At 42.5% G+C, this 15,329-nt stretch overlaps 1 protein-coding gene across 1 annotated transcript; it reads left to right on the top strand.

The window, feature by feature from the left end:
- The first annotated feature begins 3,764 nt into the window (after positions 1-3,764).
- bmf2 (BCL2 modifying factor 2) lies at positions 3,765-14,697 on the top strand. Its single transcript, XM_033649342.2, has 4 exons — positions 3,765-3,900; positions 6,845-7,090; positions 8,495-8,712; positions 13,328-14,697. The coding sequence occupies exons 2-4, from the start codon at positions 6,868-6,870 to the stop codon at positions 13,442-13,444; spliced, it is 558 nt and encodes a 185-aa protein (XP_033505233.1). The 5' UTR covers positions 3,765-3,900; positions 6,845-6,867; the 3' UTR covers positions 13,445-14,697.
- The last annotated feature ends 632 nt before the right edge of the window (positions 14,698-15,329 follow it).

Raw genomic sequence — 15,329 nt, forward strand, 5'->3', positions numbered from 1 at the left:
TGTATATGTTTGCTCCTTTCTGTGTGTCTTTGAGGTAATTTTGTGTCTCCTTGTAGTTGTTTTGTGTCTCTTTGAGGTCATTTTGTGTCTCTTTGTAGTCATTTTGTGTCTCTTTGAGGTCATTTTGTGTCTCCTTGTAGTTGTTTTGTGTCTCTTTCAGATCATTTTGCGTCTCCTTGTAGTTTTATGTCTCATTTAGGTCATTTTGCATATGTTTGCTCCTTTCTGTGTGCCTTTGAGGTCATTTTGTGTCTCCTTGTAGTTGTTTTGTGTCTCTCTGAGGTCATTTTGTGTCTCTTTGTAGTTGTTTTGTGTTTCTTTGAGGTCATTTTGTGTCTCTTTGTAGTTGTTTTGTGTTTCTTTGAGGTCATTTTGTGTCTCTTTGAGGTCATTTTGTGTCTCCTTGTAGTTGTTTTGTGTCTCTTTGAGGTCATTTTGTGTCTCTTTGTGGTTGGTTTATGTTAATTTGAGTGACATTTTGCAGGTGAAGGCCTGGGGGAGGCCCTGACACTTTGGGTCCCTGGGCCTGTCCCCAGTTGGCCCTTTCAATAATCCACCCTTTACCACAATGTAGAAACACTTCATTACTAGTTAAAGTTAGTCAGCAGTTAAACTTAGCATAAGTACCCAAGTTAAGGCGCTCACTATGCCAATGCCCGGTGCAAAGTCATACAATAGTGAAAAGGCATTTTAAGTTCATAGTTCATGTAAGTGCAGATCATTTTAACTACGTATGTTATGTCTGCCTATAGATTTTGGGTAATATCATCTGTAACTAATCATAGGGGTTTGTATGTAAAATCACAATCTGTGGAGGTAGGCTACTACCAGGTATACAGTATTTGTCTTTGGAATGTGTTGGTGTTTATAAAGTAGTATAACAAAGTAACACTCAAGTACAGTAAGTACCTCAAAACTGCACTTACATACAGTACTTTAATAAATATACTATATATACAGTACAGGCCAAAAGTTTGGACACACCTTCTCATTCAATGCGTTTTCTTTATTTTCATGACTATTTACATTGTAGATTCTCACTGAAGGCATCAAAACTATGAATGAACACATGTGGAGTTATGTACTTAACAAAAAAAGGTGAAATAACTGAAAACATGTTTTATATTCTAGTTTCTTCAAAATAGCCACCCTTTGCTCTGATTACTGCTTTGCACACTCTTGGCATTCTCTCGATGAGCTTCAAGAGGTAGTCACCTGAAATGGTTTCCACTTCACAGGTGTGCCTTATCAGGGTTAATTAGTGGAATTTCTTGCTTTATCAATGGGGTCGGGACCATCAGTTGTGTTGTGCAGAAGTCAGGTTAATACACAGCCGACAGCCCTATTGGACAACTGTTAAAATTCATATGATGGCAAGAACCAATCAGCTAACTAAAGAAAAATGAGTGGCCATCATTACTTTAAGAAATGAAGGTCAGTCAGTCCGGAAAATTGCAAAAACTTTAAATGTGTCCCCAAGTGGAGTCGCAAAAACCATCAAGCGCTACAACGAAACTGGCACACATGAGGACCGACCCAGGAAAGGAAGACCAAGAGTCACCTCTGCTTCTGAGGATAAGTTCATCCGAGTCACCAGCCTCAGAAATCGCAAGTTAACAGCAGCTCAGATCAGAGACCAGATGAATGCCACACAGAGTTCTAGCAGCAGACCCATCTCTAGAACAACTGTTAAGAGGAGACTGCGCAAATCAGGCCTTCATGGTCAAATAGCTGCTAGGAAACCACTGCTAAGGAGAGGCAACAAGCAGAAGAGATTTGTTTGGGCCAAGAAACACAAGGAATGGACATTAGACCAGTGGAAATCTGTGTTTTGGTCTGATGAGTCCAAATTTGAGATCTTTGGTTCCAACCGCCGTGTCTTTGTGAGACACAGAAAAGGTGAACGGATGGATTCCACATGCCTGGTTCCCACTGTGAAGCATGGAGGAGGAGGTGTGATGGTGTGGGGGTGTTTTGCTGGTGACACTGTCGGGGATTTATTCAAAATTGAAGGCACACTGAACCAGCATGGCTACCACAGCATCCTGCAGCGACATGCCATCCCATCCGGTTTGTGTTTAGTTGGACGATCATTTATTTTTCAACAGGACAATGACCCCAAAATCACCTCCAGGCTGTGTAAGGGCTATTTGACCAAGAAGGAGAGTGATGGAGTGCTGCGGCAGATGACCTGGCCTCCACAGTCACCGGACCTGAACCCAATCGAGATGGTTTGGGGTGAGCTGGACCGCAGAGTGAAGGCAAAGGGGCCAACAAGTGCTAAACACCTCTGGGAACTCCTTCAGGACTGTTGGAAAACCATTTCAGGTGACTACCTCTTGAAGCTCATGGAGAGAATGCCAAGAGTGTGCAAAGCAGTAATCAGAGCAAAGGGTGGCTATTTTGAAGAAACTAGAATATAAAACATGTTTTCAGTTATTTCACCTTTTTTTGTTAAGTACATAACTCCACATGTGTTCATTCATAGTTTTGATGCCTTCAGTGAGAATCTACAATGTAAATAGTCATGAAAATAAAGAAAACGCATTGAATGAGAAGGTGTGTCCAAACTTTTGGTCTGTACTGTATATATTAAACCACTGGTCATGTCTCTTTAATAATGTTTGCATGACTCATGTTTAGACATTAAAAAATAGAATATAATGCTATCTAACGTGACACTGACATGCATGTGTGACAGCGAAATTTATGAATCTATTTGTTGCCGTGACAGTACACATCCCATCCTCACACCGACCCCGGTAATAAGGGGGTGGGGGGGGGGGTGGGGGGGGTACGATCACTATATCTCTATCTAGCAGCAGCTCCCAATCAGCTGAGCAGAGCGCTGAAAGCGGTCACATGTCTTATCTGGGTTTGTGTTTTTCCCCCTCCACGTGTCAAGATACACAGAGCAGAAGGCGGGACCAAAACAAACCATCTGATTGGTCCACGGCGTGTCACCAGCTTATGGTCGCGAGGAGGCAAGGAGGAGGACTGCTCTCTTAAAGGGCCAGCTGCAGTATTATTTTATTTCCAGCTCAACAACAATACAGCATGAGCTCGACATCTCATGCAGACACCAATGAAAATATGAGAGCTTTTATTATTTTTATGTTTATTTTGAATGCTATAGTTATTCAAGCAAGGATTAATTTGTCAAAAAATGGCACTAAACCATTAGAAGTAGTGGTGCTGTAGCTAAGTAAATGCACAAAAAGCACAAATTTGGAGTATTTGTTATTTATTTGAGCACTTCCGCTTGTTTCTTTATACATTTTATGACAGGTTTAGTTAGGCTGCTACAAAATAAAATTTTGCATACAAAACATAACGTGTGTACATGAGATATATGGATTAAAATACATAATACATAATAATACAGTGTCGAAAATATTTAAAATCAGCACATTTTGATCAACTTTAGCTGCAAAATGCTGCACATTATACGCAATAAATAATAAATAACATTTCTGAATCAGATGCTCTTACTTTGGTTTTTAAGTAATATTTTCAATGCAATAGGTGTTTTTACAGTGTGATATTACGACTTTTGCGTAAGCAAATGAGCAGTAGACTCACTCCATCATTGACCATTTGCTAAAATAGACATGTAAACGTATTTTTAAAGCGTTTAATATCGGTTCAGTGTGCTGTATTTGCATAACACTGTATCTGACTCTCTGTTCCTTTCACATTATTAAGAAGGGGCGGCTCCCAGTCACCGGGGCGGGCCGCTTTTTACACAGGGAAAAAAACAACCCCTCTCCAGTCAGCAAACATGTATGAGTGGCTGTAATGCAGAGGGATACAAGTCGCATCAACACAGTCCGTAGGAAACAAGGTAACGGCAAGTTGTCAAGATACCACCGATCACAACGGAAAACGCGTCTGCTGGCGGTGAGTGTAACGATCGTTCATTTTGAATTCTCAAATCGTTCCATCAGCACCGTCGCGTGCTGTGTTGTTTGTGGGAGTTTTGTCAACACAGCCCGGGCAGCTTGGGGCATGCCCGGGCAGAGACGGGGTGAGCGGCGGCGGACTTTTACCGGAGCTTGTGGCAGAGGGCATTTATAAATATATTTCTGTGCTGTTATTCACACCAGCGATGCGTCTTTTTGTTTTGTTTCAACGGCTGAAGTGAATTTAACGACGAATTCACTTGGTTGCATCCATCACCTATTCAACGCGCGCGTGCATTCTCAACGTCCCGGCTGATGCTGCCCGGTGTTTGGGACACAGCCGTTGGTGGGTAGCGTAGTTCTTTTAAACCATTAAACGATGCTAGCAGCTAATTAGCTTAACACCACAAACTGAAACGACTTGTGTTGTTTTATTTCACGCTTTAGTGACTTAATAGCTGAACGTATCGGCTGTAAACTCAGAGCTGTTTGTTTTGGGCAAGAGTTGTCAGGCGAAGTGGAGGAGAAAGTGTCAAACGGAGGATAATAATAGGAAGCCATGCGAGTAAAACTGTTGTAACACGTTAATTAAACGCTTCTAGTTTGTTACCGATGTCACGACTAGCTTAATAATTAGCCCAAGAGTGTGGGTTAACTTTTATGTTTTTTTAAGCAAGAAAAATAAGTTTAAATCCACATTTTTTTAGGCTGTGGTTAGCACCATGTGTCAGCATCCTGTTTCGACAGGTTCCTTCATTAAAAGACGTCAGTTTGTGGATGTTATGTGTGCAATGATGAACGGCCGGACTCAGCTTGTTTCCGCGGTGAGCTGCCCAGGGCATTGTGCTCCTTATGCGGATACAGATGCTGCACATTCCCGGTGGTCATCGGAAGCCCACTTATACACGATTTAAACAATTTTATTCTAAAATGTTTGCAACTTTTTTAAAGCAGTGCAAATAATACTTTTCTACCCATTTGGTGACTTAATTAACAACAAAAATGTAATAAATACAAAACAATCGGCTGTATTGGATTCTTGACATGCTCCTGCCTATTTCCAGTGATAGGTGAAGCAGGGTTCATGACTTCATTGTAGCCTGTCATTAACACACTGATAACCACAGGATATTATTTACACGAAGGCAGCAAGATAAATAGCAGCAGAGCTCACCTTGAGTGCACCCCCACCCAGAGTGCTGCATGGAGGAGAGCCCAGTGCACAGATGGTGCAGCAGAGGGAGCCACTTTCTGCTGCAGCTTTGAGCCTCTGACCAGCACTGTGGTGGCTGCCAGGCCTCCCTGCTGCCCCAGGCAGTGTGTGTGTGTATCAGTGTGCATGTGTGTGTGATGTCTTTCTGTGTGTCTCCCTGTCTATGTTTGTTTTTTATGTGTCTGACACTATGGTAATCTTGCCAGTCCTCTTTTGACTGCCAGTGGAAATTCAAGACAGGGCTCGCATTGCCATTGACACACACAAGTGCACATTAGTTCTGAGTGAAACTTGTGGCACAGTTGCAGAGATGCCCATATTGCTTGCATAGCATTAATTAATGTACTGTATCTTGCCTGGAGGACAAGTTAATGCAGATTAGGGCTGTTTTGAAATTCTGTAATGCACAACTAATTAGTGTGCAGTGGCAAAATGGACTGATTTGATGATTAAATGCCCCAGGAACAATGGAGACCAGTGTGTGGGTCAATATATTTTTTTGTTTACCAAAAGAGACTTACATGTTACAATAATGAGGCCTAGATAATTACAGTTTTTCCACAGTTGTTAAAAATGTTGTTTCCTCCTGTGACTCCATATGATATGACATCATGCTAAGAGACTCTTTCACAAAGAGATATATGACTGCGGCAGCCTCGCTCAGTAAACATAATTCCAGTATATCCAGTTTCAACTTTTGCATTTGCCAGTCAACCCAGCCCATTTGTCTCCACTCACACAACAAAAGGAAAAAGGCAGACACCCCTTGACAAAAAAGATGAAACACTAGTTCAGATTCTGGCATGTGGCCAAGCAGGAAGAGAGTGTGAGTGTTTGCGTTCAGCGGGCACAGTTTAGGATGGAGTGAAACTCGTTATCTCCGTCATGAAACGGCTGCTGCACGCAGCACATGACAGTCTAGCCAGGACTTTGGTTTCACTCACACACCACCCACTGTTGTGTGTGTGCGTTTACAGTGTGGACAGGCAGCTATCCAGTGATTGTGTGGTTGAGAGAAAGAAAGGGAACAACGAGCATAGGTATTAATGTTGAGCTGTAGAAATGTGCAGGAGGAAGCTAATCTCCTGACTGTGACTCTGCTCTGTGGCACACTGTTCCAGATTAAGGTAGTTGTGAGGGGAGGAAAAAAGCCTCTACGGTGGATCTTTTGGCACCCAATTACTATTTGGAAGGAACAGCTTGGCAAAATCTGCTGCAGGAGGGTGGCAGATTTGGCGTCTCATTTTTAGCTGCCCACCGGGTTCCCCTACACAGGGTGTCTCCATACGTTTGGCTCCTGTTGCTATTCATCACTATATTATAAGAGATGATAGCCACATCTTGTATGTTTACATTGGCAGATCCATCTGTGCTTCTGGGACTATCCATCTTTGCTTGTTTGTTTTCAGTATTACCCAACACAACATTAGCCTCGCACTGGGCATTATAATGACTAATGATTTATTTTTATTTAATGCAGACATGGTGAGATAATTTTGGATCTGCCAGAGAGCAAAGTTTCCACTAATAACAGAATGATATTTGGCACTTTTTGTTTGGTTTTGAAACAAATCACACCCAAATTACTGGCAAAGTAAAGATCATGAACACATAGGTATGAGTCAAACACAGTCCCATAAATATGTTTCTTATTTACACAACCAAAAAGTTTTGAACACTTGTCATCTCATTCTAAAGTTTCCATCTCGTGTCCCCTTCTCGTCTCCAGGGAGTTTACCGCTGAGGCGTCGGATGGATGATGAGGAGGAGGACATGTCACGGCCCATCTCGCAGCTCTGGGGAACGCCCTTTAGGGACGTCAAATACGAAGACCGCGCCACACAGATCGCGGCCGGACAGGCTCTTGTCGCCGTCACCGCTGCCGTGCCAGCGTCGCAGAGCCACAACAACAACAGCATCGGCATCAACACGCTGCCCTGCAGCTTGCACCGGCAGCCTCGCATACCCTTTCACGGTAAGGAGGGGTGAGGTCATGTGAGCCTGCTGATGTACATGCAGGCTTATGTTCAGCAATGTTGTACGTCAGCCTCAGACTGTTAGTCACTCCTTTTATCTGGCGGGTAATCACTGGGACCTGTCCTCAAAGATCTGAGTGGTTAAACCTGTCAATCTGATTTGAGGAGTGTCAGAGAGGATGAGAGCGAGAGGCTGGTGCTTTCTTTGTTCTCGGGCTATTAGATGAACTGAACTCCATTTTGAAATATTATTACTGAAAAACAGATATGCTTAGAAATTATTTTCCTTGTGGCTGGGAGATTCCCTTGTCCTATTACATGCATGCTGACGTCCTGAGGAACATGCCATCCTAAGAAGGAAGTTTGTTTACTGTGCAGATATGCTTTCATCTCTACTAATATTATTATTATACTATCATTCCAACCACTGTCTTCTTCTTTGTTTTGCATTTTAAATGAGCATTTCTTGAAAACAGACGTCACTAATTTCATACATACATAAAGGCGCATTCCCATGCTAACTTTTAATCCAATATTGTCCTCCCATCCCTAATCAAATCAGTGTGACATCACCCTAATCGAATTGAACGAATGTTGAAGTAGAATGTTGTTTGTTTGTTGACTCAGTGTCAGCGTGTGAGAGGTACACATTGTCCTGGGTTTAAAGTCATCAATACATAAACACCACTGACAGTTATTACCTTGTCGTTCATTGCAATCTGCGCAGTAATGGATGTCATGCACTTGGCCCGCTGCAATGTCTTCTCCCCAAACAAAGTCCAGGGTGCTCAAGTTTTTTTAAGATATATTATGGTCCTCTGTGAGACTGAATAGCGGGGCATTCTGCACACATGATAACAAAAAAAAAAATGTTTTCCCTCCAAGTGGCATGACTGCAGAAGCACATGCTAGAGGCGATGAGTAAACTCAGCGACAGACAGAAAGATAGCAGTTCACTGAGGCTGTTGTTGATTTAATAAGGTGTTTGAGTTTTCCCCTGACCAACACTCTCCCTCTTTCTTGTTTGTGGATTCTTCAGTTGTACTTGGAGTGCCTAGCTTGTAATTTGTCCCTCTGAGATCTGATAAAACCTGTTTGTGTTTCACGCAGCAATATAACAGCAGTGTATAGTAGACACTGTGTATTTGACTCAGCTGGTCGGACATAGCTGTGTTTGAAGCCATTAATAGTAATCAAGATACTCGGGCTTATGTGAAGACGGCCTGCAGAGTGTTTTCTGAGGTTTGCTGAAATCACAAAGTAGAACAGAAGTGGTTTTACTGAACTGAGATCAGTAATGTCTCTTTGCCTTATATTCATCTTGGCACTGACACTGACATCTTGGTGTTTTAGAGATCCAACAACAGCAGCAAGTTTTAAGAAGCTTGATGTTTCCCTTTTAGGCAACGCTGGATTACGCTCACATTTCCCTGCTCAGTTTGAGCCCATGGAGGACCGGGGAGAGAGGCAGATTGAGGAGGAGGAGGAGGAGGACAGAGGGGAGGAAGATGACAGGATGGCAGAGAGGCCCGAGGAGCAGGCGGGGGTGAGCGTCGAGGTGCAAATCGGTCGTAAACTTCGGGAGATCGGAGACAAGTTCCAACAGGATCACGTTGAACTGGTAAGCCTCTCATCCCCAAGCAGTGAAGTGGATCCTTAGATGACCTCCCACGTGTCCACAAACACGTGGACTAACATTGCCTCAAAGAAGAAGTGGATGCTACCTAACTAAATGCTCTGTTTGGCTGTTAAGCATCTGCTCGTGCATATCACAGAGACAAGTCAGCAGCATGGGACTGTGGGTCCTGGGTTACATCCACACAGATACATTTACACCTAGCATCTCACTACTCTGGTGTTTTGAATTCCTAAAAGGGAGATCCTTGAAAACACTGCTGACCCTTTTTAGTTTCAAATCTCAGAGGTTGTGTTTTAGTCAGTCGAAAACGGTGACCTATGGAAATGATGAGGCAGACACCCTTGTTCGCTTCCTGGTCTTATCAGTCACAGCTTGTTAAGTCAAAACATTATAGCAAGGTCTACATACCTGTTGTGATTTCATCATTCTTGTTTGAGTATAGTATAGTATAGTATAGCTTCCTCTGGCAATGGTACCACTCTTATATACTGCTGTAATTGCTTTGTAATGACTCCCAGTCTGTTTTCCGTCACCTTGACTGTCATAGTCATGTTACACATTAACAGTTCAACTCACTGTCGGTCAGAGCAAATATACCGCTGGTCTTGCTTTGCGCCATCTCTGTAGTATTCTCTGTAACTAAGCACCCAACCACAGTGATACACACATGCCTAGAGTATGTAAATGGTCATGTCATAAGCATTTTCAGGTGTGCTAATATGAACAGAGATAAATTCTGAAACAATGCTTAAACGCTCATGTGTAGAGAGATCATTTTCACTTTATAATGCCGCCTCTTCAACTCTCGTCTTAAACGACATCTTGTTGACTTGACACAAAGAGTTCGTCTTGGTGTGTTACATGTGAACTCTTTATGCTTGTCAGCTTTTACTTGATTAGAGACACAAGTCAGACCTGCCTTGTGCCAATTTGTGGCTCAATCTTGGGAAGAAAGGGGGCAGAACATTTTGCCAGCTGGATTGGCCACAACCCACATTGGAGATAAAAATAGCCCGCGCAGTGATTCAACCACTTTCTTGGCCAAGCTGAAGGAAAAAATCCTAAATCACTAATAAGGCACGATTTAGTAACTTCATACATACAGGGTACTAAACCTACAGAACTAATGTGTACTCAGTAGCTGTAGGAATAGATTGTGACATGAGGCTGTTGTACAAACACACTTTCCCACTGACATTATCTAAATATTGATTCTTAGTTTGGCTCTTTGGTCAAGGTCATGTTTGTCTTCTAAACTACTAAAACTGGACCTCAGTCTAAGCAGAGGGTTATACAACACTGTGCCAGTACTGCGTAAGTGGTCAGTGATACCATGTCATTACAGTCAATAGGAATAATATGTTTCGTGGTATATAAAGACAGAAGAAAAGAAAGTAATCCATGCCCTCATCTGTTTGAATGCTCCCGATGCGCTTAGAAAGAGCAGATGAAATGACATCCTCCTGCAATTTCCTTCATCCCTTTGTCTCCGCTCTGTAATTTAAAAGATAAAGTGTTTGTTACTCGGCGTCCTTTACCTTAAAGCAGACATCTTTATACTGAACATATACCTCATGAAGCATGAAACAATTTGGGACTTGTAAAGAGATGATGAAGGTAATTGAGCGTGCAGCCTTGCAGTTTGCGGAGCTCCCGAGGGAATATTCCGCACACATACCTTTTTCTAGACTACAATATGTGGTTAATTGTGCATATCAAGAAATAAAATCCACATGGCAAACAAGCTAGGAGTTGTGTCACAATATTACACATGACAACATGTTCCAGTGGCAATCTGCCGCCTCGTTTTTTGGCATGATTCGGTGTCACAATATGTTTGATAACAGGTCCAGGGGGTATCAGTGTTTGTAAAGCAGTTACTGAGAGTCCACACAAGTCACGTGATTATGAACTTAGTTAATAAGTACAAATATACTGGGAGTGGTATCGTGTTTTCTTATCTGCAGCTGTGACTGTTTTGCCAATGGGGGTCTGTGTCGACAACAAGGTGTGGTTGATAAGTTTTGAAAAACACTTAACTGTGCGGTTAATGGAGACGGAGGGAGTAAATAGAGTGAGAGACAGAGTAAAAACAAAGTGATATACGGCGACAGACTTTGACAGACACTGTAAAGAGATTGAGAAAGAACAGGTGAGATCGATGTGACCGTCACAAACAGGAGTGAGCAGCATGTCTGTGTCTGGGTAGACTTGGCCGGCTGTTTATACGCCGTCTAAAAATAGAGTCTGACTCACGGCTACCCACAATACCTCAGTTGTCCCGCTGACTGCCTCAGAGTGTGTGCATCTTTGTGTGTGTTTTTTTGGTTTGCGTGTGCAACTCTATGACAGGGAGATAAGAGAGAAAATTTTCTTTTTTGTCTGCTGTCTGCACTCGAGTCGGTTTTATCCTGCAGGATCTGATACTGCTGTTGTAGGAATATTCCAAAGGGAGAATAATCACAAATGATCCGTTATGATATCTAGTCACTTCTCCTGTATTGTGTCTGCTGCTATTGTTAAGACTTCTGCCTAGCCAAGCAGAAGTTGCTGGTGTGGGCTAATGTGTGGGTTTTTGTTGAAGTGAAGTAGATTGTATTTGTGGTTTGAGTCTAACACGTGAGTTTTGACTACTTGTGTGGCAAATAAAATGCTAACACTGTCAGGGAGAAAAAAGTTAATCCATACTAACACTGAGTGAAGGAGCAAACACGGATGTTGTCAGTTTTCTTAACCGTTTCGGGAAGCATTAACCTAGAAAGGGCAAGCAAAATACACACCATTCTCCACTACCCACGCAAATGACAGCAGAAAGAGGAGCCTCATGTGGAACAAACCAGGGTACTGTTTAAATAAGCTCAGCAGTGTAGAATTAAGGCAATTAAGGACAATTAGGGTTACATTTAGCGGTGCTGGTTCAATTCAGTTCAGTCTGCTAGTTTTGCATCAAATAGCCTGTGGCGAACTCTGATTGCTGGGCTGAAAGAGACCTTGATGGAGAGAGCAGAGCAGAGAAAGAGGGAGATCGTAACATGAATGCTTATGCAACAGGCTGCAATATCTGAGCGCGGCTGTTCAGAGAGCCAGTGGGAGCTGTGCAGGATCAGAGATGAGGAAGGGGGGGGAGAGAGAGGAGATTGCAGGCTGCAGCAGGAACCCCTTCATCTGTCTGTAGTCCAGGCGGGCCACACAGCCCCCCGATAGAAAATGACAGAGCCGGGAGAAAGGCAGCTCCATAGGAGGGAGCAGTTTCATTTTCCTTTGGCTTTGTTTTGATAATTATTCAGCTGACTTCGCTATTACAAGAGACTCTGTGATGAAATAGGCAGCGCGTTCTCTGAAAGCATTTCACTTTGAGGCTCTTGTTTAGAAGTCAACAGCGCAACATTTAACAAGAGGGACTGTTTCGAACCTCAGGGAGGATAGAGTGATACTATGATGATGAATGGCAGCTCCTTTGGGCTGTTTCACTGTTGTTAGCCTGGTCATTTTCATCCTTTCATCACACAGCTAAATCAAGTATTACAATTAGCTTCTGTGTGGGGATGAGAGTCCCTAAGAAATCAGAGGGCCACTTCACCCGATACTGTGTGTTCTGCAGGGTATGCGTGTGACAGACATGTTTGCTAGACACAAGCTAATGTTGTGGAAACATCCAGTCTGCTCTGTCACATGGTTTGAGCTCACAGGGTTTACCACAGTTCACAAGGCTTTACTTCAAAAGCCTGTTATGATGAACTCTGATGCAGGGAAGTAATTTTCACCACTGACATGATGAAAGTCTGATCAGCAATGTAGCTGTGAGTAGGGATGTCACTTTTTCAGTTAGGCTAATTCGGCTTTCAGTAGCCCGACACTTGTTAACTGCTAACTAAGTTAACTCTTATTATTGGAAAGAAAAGAAACAACGCAACATGACGGGCAAAACAAGGCGCACCATTGACTCTGAGCTTTAGTTTTGCATTTCAAAGTGCTACCCATGCCCACTGCCCACCCTCCACTCTCCACTGGTTAGCTAACGTTAGCTCTGGACTGCACACCACCTGGGTCGGGTGGGAACTAGCTAGCTAGCGCCTCTGGTCCCAGTGGTGGGAAGACATTGCTGCACAAGCATGATTGCCACCCTTTGATCCCTCCCCAGGTAGCCCAGTGGATAAGCGGCTTTATTTTGAGCTGCAAAACCCCTTTAGCATTGTTAACTATGTTAGCACCACTAGCTGTGTTGACACTGCTAACGGTGCAAACAGTGGTAACATAGTTAACAATGCTAAAGGGGGTTTCTAGCTGAAACTTGAACCACTTACTCATTGGGGCAACCTGGAAGGACACTAGAGGGTGGGCACAATGTTTTCACAGCAACGTGGTTGGATTGGGATAGTGTGACTAGCGGTAATTGTCGAAAGAGCAGCTAGCTTTTACCAGACCTTGATGGTGCGCAGTGCAGTAAACTGATGAGTATCAGAATTAACCTATAGACAAACATGCATAAAATGTCAAAAATATTCTCGGCGGTAAACCGTTGACATCCCTATTTGTGAATTAACACGCCCTCCCTGATGCTAACAAACTAATGTGTAATTTTTTTGTCTCGTTGCAGTTCCTGAGGCATCAGAGACAAAACCTGCCTGCCTGGATGCGCCTCACGATGGCCCTGTTTGGCTTTCTGTTTCCAAGAGAGGCTCTCTTTCCCCGCCTGAGAGGACAGCAGAGATGAAGGGGCTTCCTGCCGGCCCTTGCCTCAGCCCTTGTTTTACCCCGACAGGAACAAGGGACCAGACTTTTTAAGAGATGGCACTGTAAGATGGAACACGGGTTTGGATTTTGTTTTCTAATTGAATACGAAGATGAGATGAAGAAAACACTGGTCACCGCTGGACGGAGACTGATTACAATTTTTCTTAATTTTTTCTTTTTTTCTTTTTTCTTTTTTTTTTTGTTTTTTCGCCTCTCCAAGAAGAAGCCATTGCGTTTGAAGAGATATTTTCGAAATATTTGTAAGATTACCTATTTTGTACAGTAGACTGCTCTTTTTTTTTTTTTTTTTTGGTATTTCAAGTCTTGAAGGACCTCCATCAGTCCAGGGAATGCCTTATTCTCTCCTGCCACAGTACAACTCTTTTGCATCAAGGAAATCATTAAAAAAAGAGATTCATTTTTTTTTAAGATTAGGCCACTTTTTTTTGGCGACAAACTGTGGACACGAACATTTCTGTGCTGAAGTTACTGACTTAAAACCTTGAGGACTCGAGGCACATTTCTAATTTATTCAGAGAAAAACAATAAGCCCTGTACTTATCCTTTACTGTTCCACACTGGCTAATTTCAAAATGGTGGTCATGACATTGTGGCGGTGCTACACACTGGTGTTAGTGTTGCACTGTCGGTCAGTTTAGATGTTTTGCCAGCTTCCACTGTAGACGTAGGGACATTTTATCAACCTGTGTCATCTGTCAGCCTCTCCATCTCCAGTACCACTCATGTTGTTAGAAGTGGCTTAAAGACCCACTGTGTAGATCCAGATCCTGTTGATTTAAAGGATGAACATGTATACTTGAATGTAGGTGTACTGAAGACATTGTAGTCGAGTAACTTCAATACCTGACATTATCGTGATTACTGTTTGAATTTGTGATCATGTGTATGTAGGAGTGCGTGCTTACTGTTTCCAAAATCTGCAGTCATTTTAAAACCAAATAAGCACAAACAAGTCTCCTTTGTGGGATCACGATCAGGGAACTGGAAAAAACAATCACACAGCTGAAAATCTTTGGATGAGTTTCATCGTTTTTCTGAAGCTTTTCAGTCTTTCTTTCTCTGGCTGGATTGACAATCGCAATTTTGCCCTTTGCTGCATTGTGTGGGTCGCCCGTGAGAGAGATGACATTTTATCAGCGTTTTTAGGGGCGAGCAATATTCAAGCCAGTGGAAGGATGTTTTTTTTTAAAAAAAAAAAAAAAAAGAAGAAAATCTTAGGGATCTGTTGCATTTGCAATCAAACTGACAACCATAGAAGGAATGTTTCCCAAAATATGGCTGTGTTCTCAATGAAATACACCTCTTTACAAATTTCTTTGTTACAGAAACATTTTGGGTTAAAGGGTAACTTTGGTATTTTTCACTCTGGATCCTATTTTCACACATTTTTGTGTCTTAGTCACCAAAGGGTACAACAATATTTGAGCAAGAGGCTGCAGCATAACCACTCAGCATTTCTGCATTGGCACTGCCCATTTACATCCACTAAAAGTGCTCGTTTGTTTGCCACCAACAGAGTCGGATTGTTATCGTTAGTATCTCACATGATTATGGAAAAGATCCCGAAGGGGGGAGACCGTTTTATCAAAGAGTAAGATCCTTTTTGTTTAACCATCACCAAACCCACCAGGCTCCATTTGAATAAATTGAAATTTTATCACTGTATAACACACATTATTCAAAGTCAACAGAAACTAAATAAAACTCACAAAAGCTGCCTTAGCTCATCATCTTTCCGCAACAGTCACTGACTCTGGTTTTGTTGAAATAAAACCATTATTCACCCAGTTAGATGTGAAAATATACTGACTCTATACAGGCTTAAATTACTGTTTTTTAAATGG

Source organism: Epinephelus lanceolatus, chromosome 13 (genome assembly GCF_041903045.1).
Source record: "Epinephelus lanceolatus isolate andai-2023 chromosome 13, ASM4190304v1, whole genome shotgun sequence".
Lineage (NCBI taxonomy): Eukaryota > Metazoa > Chordata > Actinopteri > Perciformes > Serranidae > Epinephelus > Epinephelus lanceolatus.

Excerpts from the sequence above, each read along its gene's own strand:
- bmf2 (XM_033649342.2), top strand. The coding sequence starts at position 6,868 with ATGGATGATGAGGAGGAGGACATGTCACGGCCCATCTCGCAGCTCTGG. Across the intron at positions 7,091-8,494 it reads GCCTCGCATACCCTTTCACG|GCAACGCTGGATTACGCTCA; the intron begins GTAAGGAGGGGT and ends TTTCCCTTTTAG. Across the intron at positions 8,713-13,327 it reads AACAGGATCACGTTGAACTG|TTCCTGAGGCATCAGAGACA; the intron begins GTAAGCCTCTCA and ends GTCTCGTTGCAG.